The sequence below is a fragment of the Hesperophylax consimilis genome, chromosome 16 (genome assembly GCF_061612785.1).
Source record: "Hesperophylax consimilis isolate HC1 chromosome 16, BYU_Hcon_1.0, whole genome shotgun sequence".
Lineage (NCBI taxonomy): Eukaryota > Metazoa > Arthropoda > Insecta > Trichoptera > Limnephilidae > Hesperophylax > Hesperophylax consimilis.
Genome location: NC_142851.1, coordinates 23,478,763 through 23,496,852, shown reverse-complemented (window position 1 = coordinate 23,496,852; position 18,090 = coordinate 23,478,763). Strand labels below are relative to the sequence as shown.

Sequence of the window (18,090 nt, the reverse complement as noted above, 5' to 3'; positions counted from 1 at the left end):
TTTTTCTTTATTCAGTGCATTGTTTATTACAGTCATTGAGCATGTTTAGACTACCAAGCTAGGCACATGCCTGTGATGTGGTGGTTGATTATATATAAAGTTCATTAAAAGAATAAATCAAATATGAAATATAGAAGAAATATAAAAAAAGTATACAAAATTAACAGAATAAGGAGAAGAGTTTAAGGCGATGCACTACGTCATATTCAATATTTTAAATTTAGCCGCTATCAATAACAACCTTACGTAGATGGCGATAAGGTTTAAATTCCCGCTTAACACCATCCGCCTGTTTTTATTTTTGCAAGAAAAAAACATGGCCAAAAAGTGTCTTTTATTTTATTTTGTGGATGTTTAGGAATAAATATTTAATTTTTTTCGATCATTTTATAAGTAACTTAATTTTCCACATTATACAATAAAATGATAACCGAAAATGGGTTCGTAAGTAGGAGATTTTGAACTTTAAAGCAGTTTTCATAGGTCTTATACATTATTTTTTTCTGGGCTTATAAAAAGACTTATCTAAAAACTACTCGATTATTTCAAAGGATAAGATGTATTCTATTCGAAGTATTTAATTAAAGCACCTGAAACATTTCTATGCTAACAAATTTTCAAACCAAAAACACATGATTTTGCATTACTACGTATGGCATCGCCTCAAGAGAATATAAGAAATATATATTTTTTTATATATTTAAATTCAATTTAAGAAATTAATGTAAGTACTAATAAGAAAAAAATAAACCGTTGAAATTTTATGTGCGAGTTGGTTTTTATGTGAAATACATGATAATTAATAAAATAATTTGAAAGAATATATTAAAAGAATGAAATATTAAGGAATTTAAAAATAATTTTTAAAAAAGTATATAATATAGTAAGGAGTATAGAATTTAAAATAAATACATAATAAGTTATTAAAATTATATATTTATAGCACCAAAGTGTGTATGTAAGTAGGTAAGCAAATAAGAAAAATATGGTAAACTGTTTATATTTTGTATGTGCGAGTTACAGTGACACATGTGGATAAATTAGATTCTTGTTTGAACTCTGGCTAATAATACTAGAGCGAAAAAATTATTGTCACAATATTGTTCTCGACAAATACTGAAGCGATTCTAAAGTACATGAAACGTATCAGCGGCGTCAAACTATTTTTAATAATTAATGTAAAACATAATTAATCTTTCAGCTAGCTATGTATATTTTTGGTTTAAATACAAAAACTTTTAGTGCCGGTATAGATTCACCGGTCGGTGGCCGAGTTGACATCGCGTTTGGGTCCCACCCAGGCGTAGTAAGTGTGTTCAATTCCTCGGCTGGCTAAGTCCTCCATCACAACACAAGCAACATTTTCAGCTTACTGTGGTGGTAGTAGGAGATTTTTAAATATTGTCAGATTATTCGTAACCTGGGAATGTTTGACTTTCTTTAAAAAAATATATATATATATATGTCCCTTAAAGAAAATTCGCCTCTATCCGCCAGATATCCATTTTTGGACACCGGTTTTAAAGTGATTAATTGATTTTGATCTTTTGATGCCATTATTTAGTGGGGTGATTTTAGAGTACTTAACTTAAAAAATCGTGCAAGAACCTACTTAATACAAAAACAAGAACATGGGGGTTGTTTTTTTATTTTCGACAATATTAGTTGGGAGTTTTTTTGTGGGAAGTGGACTGTAAAATTAAATTTTGAGTACCACCACAGAAGAAATTCGGATACGAAAAGTTAGGAAAGTTACATTAATTTTAGCGTCTTTCCACAACTTTGTATCGAAGAAACAACGGCTACTGGCAGTGGGCACTGTCGCTGGACGTTTTCGCACCTTAGGTTGGTTCCGTCTCTTGTCGCGGTAATAAAAATTTACAAAGTCGAGTTGGTTCATTTCTTTAAATAAAAACGACAAAAATTTCACCGTGCGATCAAAATTTTGTATCCATTTTTTACCCCCAAATAATGTCAGGATTCACTGATAGTTTGTCTTGGCGCCCTGGTACGTCAATGATTCCAAGATAATTAATAAAAACTAAGCAGGTCTCCACCGCTGACTAATTATAATTCGGGAGACGGGCTTGGGTACCGCTGCCCTGGAACCATTTATTCGATAACCAACACCTCTGCCATAGGTCATCCCAAGTGGTTCACTACGTTGGTGTTTGGCAGGGGTTCCTGTGTTCATCAGGTGAGGTGTGTCTAGGATGCGCCTTTTCACCAGCTATTTGGCGTGAGAGATCGGGAGAGGCTGGTTTTGGGTTACCTTTTGACCTCTCCAACTGATCTCTCGACCCATCGCCTTGCGCCACAGTGGAACGGATATATTCATATGTTCGTCACTCCTGGACACACTGATCCCTAAATTCCTACCCAATACTGATACCTTTTACCTTCCCAGAACTTCCTCTCCTTCATTTCCTTAATAAATACCTTATATATAGCTTCCCAAAAATGACATGCGCCCAAAGGGAAATTATTTTCCTCAGGGCCTCCTGTGTGGGGTTAATATAAAGAAATAAAAATCACAAAGACTTAAAAGAGAATTCTTTTGCTTAAACTGTTTGTTTTATCTTCCAGGTGGAGTTCTCGGCGGACACTCTTCGACTCAACATGATTGACCTGGCGCGCACCGGCAGCAAACTGATCAGCGTGACGGGCGCGGTGGATTATGCTTGCATCTCCGGGGACACCGCGGATCCGGTGTCCTTCACCACGAGAGACTCGCATCTGGTAAGCAAATGATCTCACGTCAATCAATAGTAAACTTTCTAATGAGACAAAAACTTTACTTTGATGCAATTTTAGTCATTAATTTATCTAAAAGTTTCTTCAAAAAATGTTCCAAATTAATGGTATTTTCTCATTGGTGAAAAAATGATTTGTCATGTTTTATCTAAAAATTGTTTGAAATATATGTTCGCGTAAACTTTTTGAAACTAACGTACGTTGGGGGTTGAACTATTGCAAAGACAACCACGAAGAATAAATAAAATCACGAAAAGATAAACTTGTTACATACTTTTATCATAAAATTATTTGAAGACCAGAACATTTGAGAATTATTCAATGAATTAGTCTAGATCAAATCGTATATCGAAAACTGACGTTCTGTATTTTCTGCTCGAAGTTGAGTCAAAGATCTAAAAAATCATCCACGGAGAGTGTGCAAAATACTCTCAGTATCGTTTTCGGTGAAAGATCACCATGCAGAATCTAAATTTGGCTTGAAGTAGCTTTAGCCATGAGTTTTGACAAGTTCTGAAGAGCCAGAAACTTCTCCACTTTACTCCTCGCCATATCATTTCCCTCCCGACTTACTTCAACCTCGCAACATACCCCGGTTGGGGATACCGCAATGGCTCTATATGGTTGGGAGCAGTTTGGACTTTTGTGATGAGCAGATTTTGCAATACAGTTCGACTGTGGAATTCTATTCCATAATTTCGTTCACGCGTGACATAGAAACTGAACGCTAAAAGATAATTAGGTTAGCATCCACTTAGAAAGCAAACGAAGACATAATGTCATCGACCAAGTATTATCTAGCAAGGCATGTGAACCTTACAAAATACTGAAACCAAACATATTGGTTAACCCTTCAAGCCTCGGAAGGACATTACCAGCCACAAACATCATATTCCATTATAGCCTCTGAAGAACAGATTTGTCCGCGGCGTCAATACATTATAAAAGTATTTTTATCTTTTTTTTATAATGCGTAGATATGAAAAAATTTCGTCATTGGAAAGATTAATAATTATTCTTCACAGTTTATGTCAAATATTTATATCTATACATAATAGCATGGATAAATTTTTTAAAAATTGTTTAAGTGCATGCTTATGAATTTCTGCATTTTTCATTGGCAGTTAAAAGTTAAAAAATTATCTATATTTCTGTTATTTTATAAACCTTACAAAAAGTGCAGTGACACTCCTTTCACTTATTACCTACTCAAAAGGAATATATAAATATCAAATTATTTCAAAATTATGGACGTTCCGAATCAAAATGTCCTGGTAAATTTTTTGGTAACATTTTCATGTTTGATATAATTTTTTTTTTTTTTAAAGAAAAGTGTTTCTTTCTAATGCAAATAGTTCAAAGATAATTTAATCTCGTTTCTAAAATAGTATTTCTTTTAACGACAACTTCAAAAATAAGTTATATGTAGCACATTTTAGATACCTAGGGAACATTCCGACATTCTTCGTTGGGACCTGTTGGTAAAAATATTTAAAAATCTGAAGGGTTAAGAAAATATTTTTTAAAAGAAAGTGCATTATTTTGCAGTCAAAATATCAAGCATCACTTTTTACATTGAATGTGTCTTCCAGCAAGTTTGCCTCAATGCCCAATAGACTGACTGTAAAGATAATTTTTCAAACACGAATTTGATTCAGAAATATTTAAGAAAAATTTAATCAGCTTTATGAATATTAAGAAAATATGTGCCTTATAGGGATTAGATATGACAGAGATTAAACCTGATAGAGATTTGATATGATAAAGATTATATATCCATGCATAATTTAAATTAGGGAACAGAAACTCTTGCAAATTGGAAAAATATTAAACGTTTATTTAATCAATATTTCCTTCTACCCTATTTCTTTTCTATACACGTGCAGAAAATTGCCAACCCGTCTATATCTGAGTAAGAGAAAAATACCACGAGTTATTGGTGATATTTTCCAGCGCCAGGAGGGATGTTTTCACCCCTGAGATGTTTAGGGACCCGGGATAACGACAGCGATTTCTCTTGCAGGACTTTTGCTGGGAGGATAACAAGGGTTGCGCATTGCGGTAATTTGAATCCGAATCAAATTAAACTAAAAATAATATAATTAATTAAGTTTTCAGTTCTAGTAATATTATCCACCTTATATTTTGATTAAAATTTTGTGGAAATGTTAAAACGACTTTTTGAAATAGGTCTCAAAAAATATTGTTTAAATCGATAAATGAAAAATCTTTCGATTTAACAATACTATCGTAACTAAATATGTTCGCCGTGCTGTAAGATATTAAAGAGATCGTCAAAAGGTCTTATTTTAAGCAGCAAAATCTCCCAAAAAGGCGAGCTCTGCCGTTATGAAAGATGCAAAGTTTTTTTTACGGCGTAAGTTACTGTTATTTCTCTAGGAGAAGAGAATCTGCCGTGATACGAATGTGGGAACATTGACATATTAATAATGTCCTTTAACTTATAATAATTTAAGGTTAAAAAAAACATTATTTTATAACAATAAAATATAGTAGGTACCTACTTAAGTTCGTAAACCTATTTACATAGACCCAATCAGAACGAAAACTTTTTTGGCCAATTTCATTTATGCTTTAAATACTTTGCCAGTTTGAAAAAGAAGTATTTTGGTGTAAAGTTCGAAAGAATTTTATAACTTTATTCTTAAATAAGTTTTCTCGTTATTTGTCAAGGTTCGTAGAAAATGTGTTTTAATTTATTTTAAAATGTATTTTCTACGAACCTTGGGTATTTGTGTAACTTGAAAAATAGTAGTTTGCTGGATAAATTAACAAAAAATTGATTGAAAAAATGTGGCTACCTTTTTATGATAACACCATATTCGGTCGTGACTGATGTTTTCGATAAATAAATTGAATAATTTTTTTTTTAAATACATTCAACCGCAGCGTTCCGCTGTACCCACGTCTGTTAGTTAATATTTTTGCTGTACAAACTCAAGCTTCCTCAATAGGGTATTTTCATTCTCTTTTAATACTCGAAAAAAATTACAATAATGAATGTATTTTCATTAAATTTTAATGTTGATGAATAAATTTTCTGTAACTGTTTAAAATGTGCCGTTTTCGATTTGCCGCCAAACCGACATGATCGTTATAATTCGTGAATATGGCGGCGCTGACGTAATAATGACATTTTTATGTCATAATTTTGTAGCCAGTTGGAACCGTTTCAAAATAAGATCGTTTTGTTAAATCAATAGTAATTATGAATGAAATTACATTATACGAGATTCATATTAAATAATGATTTAGTACAATGATCAGAATAAGAAATAAAATTATAAATCTTCCACATATTTTAACGGTATTCATATTTTGTAAAAATACCCCATTCATAAAGATGGCAAAATGTGTATTTAATTTTTGCTCTTCCCAAGTTTGAACAAAACTTTATTGAAAAATTCGCTGTTTTCGGCAACTTCGTGGTATATTTTGTGTGAAAAATGTGTGAGGCGGTCTTCGGTAATTTAACCGCTAACTCTTCCTTGAATTGAGCCCAAAATGTTTTGAAAGTTTCTTGATCTATAGCTGTTTCGGTGAGATGAAAAATCTTCAAACATGTTGAGCGTTACTATCCCAATTTGTAACAAGAAATGTCAAATGACTATAAATTATAAAAAGAAGAAAACTTCAACGACGTGAAGCTTTATAAAGATTTTGAATTGGCATATTAGGCATTCTAATAAACTCTAGCTTAAAGCGTAAAATACTAACGCTCTTACTAATAAATTTGGTGTAAATTTCATATAATTGATAAGCAGTTAACACCTTTCTAATAGAAACTATATTGAAATAATTATTAGAAAGATATATACATTGTTTATCCAGCCAAAGAGGATTCCATATCTGTTGTATAAACATAAAATTTCCCATCGAATTTCGGAATTCTAAGGTATTTTAAAAGTACTTTATATATTTATCTTCTTTTCAAAGATGTCCTAAAAACAATTACCATTTTAAAAAACAGATAAAATAACTTCTCAGATTTTTGTAGTTGAAATATAATGTTTAAATTGGAATTTTTTATTTAATTATTGAAGACAATATTAGCGATTACTAAACGAAAATCTGAAACAGAAAAATCAGAAAAGGATACGGTCACAAGTCCTAGATGTGACCGTATACTTTTCTGATTTTTCTGTTTTCAGATTTTCGTTTAGAAATCGCTAATATTGTCTTCAATAATCAAATATTACAATTTGAGATTTTACTCAATAAAGTTATTCCGAAAAATGAAATGGAATATTTTAATTTCAAACGTATAAAAAATTTGAAAAGAGTTAAGCACAAATATTTTTTCTAGAAATGTAAAAAAAGCAGAATACGGAATTCAAAAAACACAATCATTTTATTTATATAAGGAATTCGCAAAAAACATTCACTTCACTTTTTATGTCGTTCATCTAATAAAAATATTTTCACAAAAAAACTGACATTTTAAACACTTTGTTTGAACATATAAAAACGTCTATTTCTTTGTTAACCATCAAAAGCATTAGGCATTTATGTTATAAAAAACATCATGAAATTCTTTTAAAATACAAGCCGTTAAATTTATATTTCGTAATTATTGTACGAAGGATTGCTATTACCGTATAACTCCACTTTTTGGTAGAAAATGAAACTACAATTCAACAATCCATAATACCTACCTACTATCTACCACTCTCAAATAACTTATAAAATCATATTCAACCAACAGATGAGGTATCTACTTTAGGGTTATAGATCTCTTCCACTTAATCTTCCATATAAGATTGTGAACTGTCTTATTGACTCGAAGAGATTGCATTTCGTTGCCCTGAACGCAATACCAGATCAAATACCTTATTTTACAAACAAAAATTCAAATCAAAATACGCCCAAAACTCCGTATCTGCAAAACTCACAATTCCCTGAGAGATATTGATATTTTCCACTGTATCTTTAAAATTTCTTAAATCAAATTAACCTTACAATGTACTTAAACCAAAACAATTCTTTTGTATTGTTCGTCTACCCTTTTCATATTTTTTTCTTTCACTAATAACTTTAAATTTATACTTTCTTCCTTACATGTGACCATGAAAAATATTGTAAATAGAACGTATCTGGTTTATTTTATATTCAACGTCTTAAATGCAAAATTAATACACATGTTATTAATTTCTCTTTTTTTAAATAAAATCTTGCTAGAACGTAGAACGGTACCATAGAGATATTAACTTGCCCTCGCATTACGATTAAGTCGATATCCACAATCTATTGCAAAGTACCTACTTCATCATTGCGGTTGGTAGATCATTGCCTTTTTTATAACTACTTGTGACAGTTTTGTCACAATTTCAATAAAATCATCCTTTTTACAGTTAATTTTTTTAATATGATTATTAACGTCCTTTTCAGTTTGTTTTCTTTTTTTTCCATAATTCACCTAAAGTACCTAGGTACCTAAAATTGATTAAAGAGGAATAAAAAGCACCCTAATGTACGCGGAGTAAAACTGACGGGGATTCCCCTTACCAAGTAATTGGTTACTTTTATATGGCTGCAGGCACACTTACCTACCAAGAGTACATATGTACTTATCAATGGCGTCTTTGCAGAGGTTTTCAGAACAATTGTTTTTCTAAAAAATCATCCTTCCGTTTCTATATTTTCGATAACGGCGATTTTTTTTCTATGTTTTTTTGTTGTTTCTCGGTTTATAATCAAATTTTTTATACCAGGATGTGAGGAGGTTAGTGCAATCCCACACGTACGTTGATATTACAATAGATTAGATTTTAGAGAATTTTTTTATGGAAATTCAATTCTGAAAATTCACAATATTAAGCGCGCAAACATTAAAAAGTGCAATTTTTTAAGACTTACAAGAAATCTAAAAATAAATAACATTTACGTAATACAAACTTTACGATATATAAGGAAAAGAAAAAATAAGCAATTATTAAGTTGTAAGAAGTTATTAAAATTTAAAAGCAATTTATGCAAATATGCGAGACAGGTGTTCCACAATCTAAAGGCATTGTCAAATACCAATAATCACGAAATATTTATTCATATAAAAAATAAGAGTTTTTTTATCTTTTGATGCTTTTAATGTATTTTTGTACAAATTTCCATTCCTAGTGCAACCTCGGTGTTCAATTAAATCATAAAATTTTATATTGTATTTTTTTCTGTATATTTTAATAGTTTTTATTTTGCTTTTCTACTTATTTTATTGCACTAGATGGCATCAATACTCGACTGATATTATTGGTGCGACGAGTTCCATTAAACGTAAGTAACGTGAGGAAAGTTGCACATAGTTAAGTTACACTCCAACACTCAAATTGCTGATGAATGTACTTCGTTTTAACATAATGGCGTTTCGAGTACATGTATATACTGAGAAATGTGTTTTAAATTTTACCCAACCGATTAACAACCAAATACTCTAAAATATTAACTCCAACTCCAGTGAAATAGTGGCATAATCAACAAATCTAGCCGCTAGTTGAAGCAAGTTTAGCATGTCGACTTTGACACTTCTTTCAATGGCGGCAAATTGAATTTAATTAGTATTTGGTGGTGGTGTTTTTGCGCTTTCTTATTTGTATTTTGATTAAAAAAATATCTACCCAGGTACTGAAGTCTACAGTTTTATCAACCGAGCCAAATCCCGATTGCATAAAACAGACGTTTATTAGGTTTATTAACTTCTGTAAAGTCATCGAATTTCAGAGAAAAGCGTATATTTACGAGTGTGTGTTCATAATTGTAATGCATTGTCATAGACAATGAGGTCCAATCTTCTGAGTTTCAGCTCTTTCGAATGTCGAGAAGTGGATTCATTTCCACTCCCAAGAACAAAAACAAACGTGAAATTGAAATAGATGTTTTTAAATATATTAATTTACAGTTAATAATTGCCACGGAAACGTTGAAAAACTTATTTAAAATGTTCAGAGAGAAAAAAATCCTAGGTCGCTTAAACCTTACAACTGAAATCGTTGACGGAAGTTAATTGTTAACGAGCAAAACAATAATTCCAATAAGATATCTATTTGATACTTAAAAGCCCCTCCGAGATTCCGCACTCGCTTTTACAGGTTTTCAACCCTTAGGAGAAAAAAATCATTAAGCCTTATGGGCCATAGCCTCGTACAATGTCAACAACCCAATCCTTTAGCAAAACGAGCCGCGTGGGGAACGTAATTACTTGGAAGAATGACCGTCTGCGAGGGTTGTTTTATAAGGCTTAACGTACAAAGGCGTTAAACGAGACACTTTTCAGATCAAAAAGTATTAGCGGTTTCTATAAACGGCATGTTTCAGATTATTGACCTATTAGATTCTTGTTCGTTTGCCTTTATTGAAATGCATAAATATTTTTTTAAATCTTAGTAAAATATTGCAGCAACAAAAAAATTATGTTTGCTGGTTTCGGTCAAAACTTGTGATTTTTTAGTTTTTAAATGGTATGCAAATTTAGAATAAATCAAGAAAATTTCCGTCAAATTTATACCTTTTTTATAACTACTTGTGAGAGTTTTGTCACAATTTCAATAAAGTCATCCTTTTTACTGTTAATTATTTTTTACATGATTATTAACGCCCTTTTCAGTTTTTTTTCCATAATTCATTTTGAGTCCTTTGTGAGCTGGAAATAGTGCGACGCGTACCATCGGTCACGTACACTCGGCTATGTTATATCATAGAGCAGTAAATTCTCGGCAAAAAGAAGTACATACTATACTTATGGTAGCTAGCCCGCTGCCTCACGGTCCGGTAAGGAATCGACAAAAACCGAGTGATGCGCTAACCCTGCACTTAAAAGAAAAGTTCGCTACTGTTTGCAGCGTAGCTATTGTGGAACTTTTTTACATAGGGTCTTACGGTTTATATCGAATCCTTATCGTTTCGTTACCCTTACCGACCCGTGGACGACGGGTTTAGTGCCAAAATTATTGCACTGAATTAATCCCGACTTCTAGTATTACGTAATGGTATCCGAAAGTGTAGCAATTCAAGCAATTCTGGACTATCAAACGCATTATTTAGAATTTAATAAGTATAATGTGATAATCCTTCTATAAGTGATAATCTTCTATTTAAAAATTTAACAAAAATAACAATTCGATAACTTATACAGCGCCGTTTTTGTGACCTAAACTCTATCTAATTATTTACAAACAAATACAGAAAACACACTTACCTAGCTTATTCAGATCATTTAAAATGTTAGTGTTATAGTTCAACAAAATTGATGAAATACTTATTTTAAATCGATATGTGATTTCGTGCCGGTTGTTTCGTAGAATTCAAACAATTCTTCATAGTTAATTTTCAAGCTGTGTGAAAGATTTTTTCAAGTTCTATTATTATTTCGGTTTGGTCAAGCAACTAGTCTATAATTTTATAATAACAGAACTTGAATAGGACTTTTACAGAACCCGAAAATGACGTTGAAATTTTATGAATCGTTCAAATTCTCCAAAACAACCCGTCCTTAGTACGCATTCTAATATTCAAATGTAGAACTATAACTTCGGTATAATTCCTTACAATAAACGTTTCCCGGCTTTCTCAGAGAGCCGACCGAACGACTATGTTCATTGTAAAGTATTTATATAATTTAAATTAGAAATTAAATCATGGTAATCGATAGACAAATTAATTCGTAGACAACAGAGCTTTATTTTAAATTATTTTCAACTTATAGTTTATATCATCGATTGATTTCTAGAATATTTTTACAAGAATTCGTGTGGAAATTTAATCGGATGAAATTTTAGCGGAACGATTTTTTTACAGAATGCTAATGGTTAGATTATACACGGTATCTGCAAATTTGCAGAACAAGCAACAAACCGGTAAATAATCATAATATAATCCAAAAAACATCTGTTTTTCGACCTAAGCACTTTTTTTCGGCAATCAGAGGGTTTAAGACGGGACAATACCCTAAAATAAAGCGGCAATCGTAACGACGTAAGTGAAGAAGTCACGCACAAAAATAAACGACGCGCGGCCCTGGTGTAATCGACAGACCTACGGTCGAATTTTCCATGGCAAATCTCTAAAATAATGTAGGAATCTTAACCACATAAGTGAAAAAGTTGTGTAAAATTATTTTTTCGTGAGGCCTGGCGTAATGGACGACCCTTCGGTTGAATTTGCCCGAGCAGACCTAGAAAATTGATCTTTATTTAAATTATTTCCAAAGAAAATGTTACTAACTCATCGTCTAAAGAAATAAAATCTGGTGCTTGCCGCTAATTTTATAGTTGAAAAACGTTTTATGAAATTTTCTAGATAATATGTTTTAAATAAAATATTTTTTTATGGTAAGGTCTTACTTAATCTTAATCTTAAATATGAATAACTTACATCCATATGAATCGGTCAAAAAAATATATATTTGATAGTTGTGAGTCTCGAGCGAACCCCCGTTATCAGAGTCTTGTGTCGCCTTAAGAGTCGCTTGGGACCGGATCTATGCTTCGGCGCATTTTAAAATGTATGAAACAGCTGATATTAATCCCCTGCCGACCAATGTTTTCCAAAATTTAAAAAAAAATTCCAATCTAAAAATATATCCAACAAAATCGACTACAAATGTGATGTAGATTCACTAGTGTCACGCTTATACTTTCTGGACACCGTGTATAATATGACTTTTACAATATTACAAGTGATATCTTTATTAAGTGATCTTACTTAACAAGGGAAGTTTAATGAAAGCAAAAATATTTTAAGAATGAAATCATTGCCATTTCTTTCTTTTCGATGTTGCCTTGTAACGTGGCCCAAACCCGTTACCCGGTGATAAGAAAAAAACCACTTTACCCCGAGGCCACCAGACCCGCCCTTGAAATTGTTACAATAAGCAGCCGCTAGCGGACTGGCATCTCACACCCTCCAGTTTTTACCTTTGGGTGCGTATTTACCAAAAATGTGTAAGCCACGTTATTAATGAAGGTTTTCTTTATACAGTGGCAGGTTTCTTTTATCATTTCATGACAGCCTCTTGTTTATGATAGCTATCATTTGAGAATTTATATCTTGTCACACATAATTATATACGTGTATATTAATATCACTCACCTTATTGAGAGTGATGAGGAAATTTATCTCAGGATTCGTGGGACAAGTCAATACTGCTTTCTGTCAGAGGGCTTATTGATAAAATACAAATGAAAGTTCATCCAATAATCACTATATTTGGCGTAGTAAACCAGGTAGATAAAAAAAGAGAGGAATTTTACGAACGCGTGTTTTCTGGTTGAAGGCAACATTTTCCTTGGGGCGTTCTTACAGGATTTCTTCTGGAATGAACGTAGCGAGGTCTATCCCTCTTGTCGGGGAATCAAGTGGCAATCTGTATCCGATCTTTTCTCAGCCAACTGCGTACATACTGTGAGGATAGCGTGGCTCTCGGCATAATTTGCAGCGCTTCTTTTCAAGTCCGATTGCGACTAAACAAAGGAGACGCCCGCACCAACAATGTCAGCCATTTTCATCATATTGATAGACCCACGAACGCAGGAGATCACGCTGTCAACGGGGAGAACGACGAAATCGTTTGAACAAAACTCCTATAATTACATTCCAATGTAGAAATAACACACTCCCAACTCGTCTTGCCAAAATAAAAACTGCGTCCGCCCGCAAAAAACCGCAAAGCAACACGCGCTATTTTGTCTCTATCTGCACAGATTGACTGAGCCACAGCAACGCGTAGCGGGGTACAGCTTGTGTATTTTTATTTAAAAAATATATTTATTTATTTTTACATTTGTTTAATTTAGTTTAGTTTAGTTTTAATTTAGTCGAGGGTTCTCGACTAGCAAGCTGCAGGTCTCGGGTTCAAATCCCGGCGTGCACAAGTAAATTTTATTTGACTAATTTGTAAAATTTCACAAATTACTCATTTAAAATATATATGTAGTATATCTGTTCTCTACCGCCCTGGTGTAAGACAACCATTCAGAATTGAAACGCTGCCTGCTTCAATAGCTTTTGTTGTGTTTGGTTTTAATTTCCAGGTACTTCCACACCTTATTCTCCCCCATATCCTTCGCCTCCCCACGACCTTCAGCCACACAACATACCTCGATTGGAGATGCCATAGTATCATCGCTCCAGACAGTTGGGAGCAGTTGGGACTCTTGTGCGGTTTCACATAAAAAACTTTAAAAGATTAATATCCAATAATAGCACAGTACAAATCATATAATACGAACTGAAAAACAAAAGCAATGAACGAAGAGAATGGTAGATACCTACCAACAAAAGTTACATCTGAATAAAGCAATGAGAGATTGCACAAAAACATACGTATATTTCTGAGCAAGATTTTGATGAACACCAATGGCGGTCCGTGACATTTCAGTGAGTGAGTGCAATCTGTCATTGCTTTATTCAGATGTAGCTAAATTTTAGCTATGCACCTACCATTAACTTCGTTCATTGCTACTGTTTGCGTCCTCTGCATATATGGTGAGCCCCACCAAATACGCAGGGACCAATATCAATGATACCAATATACTAATTGAGATGACAGGTGCCGCCACATTCAACCTAAGCTATTTCTTTTACCTACATATTATATCTAGTTACCTATTTCACGAAATGCGTTACGAAAAAATCGGGGAGAACCTTTCTGGCAATTTTATTGTTCATTGGAGGTCATTAAGGTTTATGCGTTACCTGTATATGAGGGAATATACATACTATCCATTCCTGTATCCATCCTTGTTCTTAACAGGAATGCTCGATTTCAATACATTAGAAGCCCGCAGAAAAATATTTTTAGGCAAACACTTTTTTAAGTTAATCTCTGGTACAATACACAATCCGCCTATGTTGAAAGAGGTTTACTTTTATGTCCCTAACAATTATACTCGAGGGAGATCCCATGCACTCCTATATGCTCCGAAAGCGAGGACTTCTGCCTATCAGAACGCGCCAATAAACAGAGCGACTCAACTGCTTAACGATTCTGCATTAGCCATCGACATTTTCAATGTCACCTACAGACAATTCAGTAACTATCTTTTAACATATGTCACAAAATAGTAAAACTGCTTCTGTAAACTTTTTAATTTGTAATCTTCTCCATGATATATTGGTGTATAACCGTTTTATGGAGAACATGAAAAAATAAATAAATAATTATCTTGCATGTGTCAAAAAAGATTTTCAATGTCGACCCTTGTTGGTTTTGTGGAACATAACCCAGCCTTTTGACAGCAAAAATGATAATACCATATGATATAATATATTATAATGATACTCTTCATATTTTTTACCATCAAAAATTCCAGACCACTGTCGGTATAAAATTTTACCATAGTAACTATTATTTAATGGTAATACTAATGTACGAAGAGACTTAGTGGCTTAGTAACTTAGGGTTGACCTATTTCTACCCAAACAAACGGGTAAATATATTTAATTTGTCGTAGTAGGGAGGCAACTTATTATAAGTTTTATTTTAATTTAGCATTCAGAAGTCGTAGAGGAGACAAGAGAAACATATTAGTGTCCTCGTATTTTGTTACTGTTTTAAATATAACTGCCTATATGCTTTAGGCGTGGAATATAGAGATAAGACTGAGGTCGCTAGAATTATTTTCAGGAAAATAGGGTTTTACATTAATTTGTGAGCTTTCGAATCTTAGTAATTTTTTTGGCCTCAGATCAGAAAAAACTTAACCTAAATCATCTTTTCTATCGACCCCCGTTTTTGGTGAATATCGCAGAGAAGTGCCATTAGAACAATTACATCGTCATTTTATTATTGTGTCATTTTTACACCAATAACGTTTTTTTGTAACGATTTCAGGAACATCTTTGCTTTTAACATAATAATTTTGGACCTGAAATTTTTGGTTGAAATGACACTACATCGTTCAGTACAAAACAAAGATTTGTTCCGGAGTTCCAGCTTCGCATTGCGGGAACCTACTTTCGTAGTGATGAGGTTTTGTGAAAGAATGACAGATTTTGCATACAAACTGTTCGTCCTTTTTCGTGACATTGAAGGAAAATCTAGCAATAGTCCAATTTATCAAGAGAACACTTCTGGTAAAAAAAATATATCTACAACAATATTGTCCAGGTGCCCGTCTTCATACATAAAATTGATTGAATGTCTTTCTGATCCCAGAACCAACCCACAAAGCCAAAATTTGCGTAGCAGTATATCTTTAGAATCCTGTGGAAAACAAAGACATTCTCCCTCGATATCAATAATGCGTATAATGTTGATTGCCATTCGCCTTCAAAATTTGCTCGATTGCACTCTTAGACCCTAATGAAAATATATATTCACCCCACCCCATCAATGTATAAACTTACTTCGTCGATACCTACATTGTTAGTTTTTAAAAATCAAGCACTTATAAAATGTCTGATATTGGACATTCTACATGGCTTACTACTATTCAACCTCGTGGAATTTTAGGTAATTAATGAAAACTGTCCTTGTTATTTCAGACACTATGAAAAATATTATATATTCTGTGTCATAGCAAAACCTCCTCGCACTCGCTTTGGCGTCATAGAATTTGTACAGTTTTGTTGTGTCTGGAATCACAACAACACTGTTTTCAGCTCGCACATTGGCATTGGTTACATGGCTTGAAATATACATTTCATTTAACCGTGAAAAATAAGACAACACACCATATTTCCTGTAACGCAAATGTTGGAAAAACTTTTTTATATTGCAGTTAAAACACCCGAAACTCGTACATGGTAAAGAGTCCACGAGGTGGGTATTGTTCTTTTCAGTAGTATAAGTTTGAAATAAATAAATAAAAAAATGATCTTATTATTTTTCCTTGTCATATTTATATTTCTTAGTTTCCCTGTCACCTCATTACTTGGAGTTAGAATTGACCGCATCGAGTCTCTGAGAAATAATTTATTATGGGACATTAATAACGTTTATAAACGACTTGAAACCAAAAACTCCTCCCATCTGGGCAAGGGTTTTGCCGTAAACTTCGTTTTCATTGTTTATTTTTTCAACGAGGACGTAATTGCGTATTTTTATTAATTCGTAAATTATTCCAACTTTAGTTTTTGTTGTTTCAAGAATTCAACCCTTTTCATTGTGAAAATAATTTACATATTTTAGACGTTTACTTTTTTTAATGTGTACCTACCTACAATTACTTGATTACGGCTTGACATAGTTAACTCTGCAGGTGGCCCGAAATACTAAAGACGCCATTTTTTATTATGCTTTCAAACTATTTTCATTTGTGAACGATCATTGTTTTTTGTTTTCATGAAATTAAGGTACACAAATTTCAAAAACCTGTAAAACGCGTTGGGCGATGAATTACTTTAAGGTTTTGACATTCACGGACTTCGAAAACCTATGCTAGACACACACGGTAGAACAGTTTGGCCCTCAACCATTTGGTTGAATTAATTTAGATACTGTGGAAATTAATGGCCACACACGATCGTGCGGATGAGCCATGCAAGTTGGATCTATGTCCAGTGATGCCGAGCAGCAAAAAAGAAAATCGATTGGTTTACAAATATTTAAAGAATATTTTAGCAATAGCATCACTATATCATCAATGTTACCATCGAGTGACTCGAACTTGTGATCTATAATCGTACTAGTGGTTTTAAAGATATGGGCAAATAGAAAAGTTTTTTTACGAATATTCAACAAAGAAAGTTTATTTAAAGATTAGAAATAAATAAAAAATATTTGCGTAAATAAAATAGTTTTTTTACAAACATTTAAGGTTTATTTAGAATTAAGTAGTAGGAAATAATATTGGTAGGAATATTTTTTTCTGTAAAATCCAGAACAAAATCACATCCGTTTTTAAGACGTCATACCTCGGAGGAATCTTTTCGATTCGATTCGATTCGATGTCTGAATTTATACTGAGCGGATTTTGGCTCGGTTATTGCACACACACCACAGATCCGGTATGCCATTGGCTCGGGGACTTTTGTCCACATTTTGACCACAGTCTTTTCTCTTGGCTCGGCGGATTTGGACTCGCCGAATACCAAGCAGAGGCTGCCGAGCCAAGCTAAGCCACCTGAATTTTCCATTCGTGAAGAGTTTTGGTGCGGGGTTTTGGTTCGCTATCTCTGCCATGTGTGTCAAGCTAATGCCCCAATTATTCCAGTATTGTGTCGTGTGTACCCTTGTTAATCCTTCCATCAGCATCACAGTTAATAACATAATATCCATGAGAAGAATAAGATATTTTAAATTATTTGTGTGATTGGATAGATAGGCAACTGTATTTTAATTAATTTAAATATCCACACTTCAATTGGGTATGCCGTAGTCTTACT

The 18,090-nt window shown here is 33.0% G+C and overlaps 1 protein-coding gene across 1 annotated transcript in view; it reads left to right on the top strand.

Moving 5' to 3' along the window:
• The window catches only part of LOC149416905 (neurexin 1-like), a 69,601-nt gene that overhangs the window by 17,199 nt on the left and 34,312 nt on the right, over nucleotides 1–18,090 (top strand). Inside the window, exon 3 of the mRNA XM_089641345.1 lies at nucleotides 2,587–2,739. Coding sequence (XP_089497471.1) covers nucleotides 2,587–2,739 — 153 coding nt within the window. The remainder of the gene's footprint in view (nucleotides 1–2,586; nucleotides 2,740–18,090) is intronic.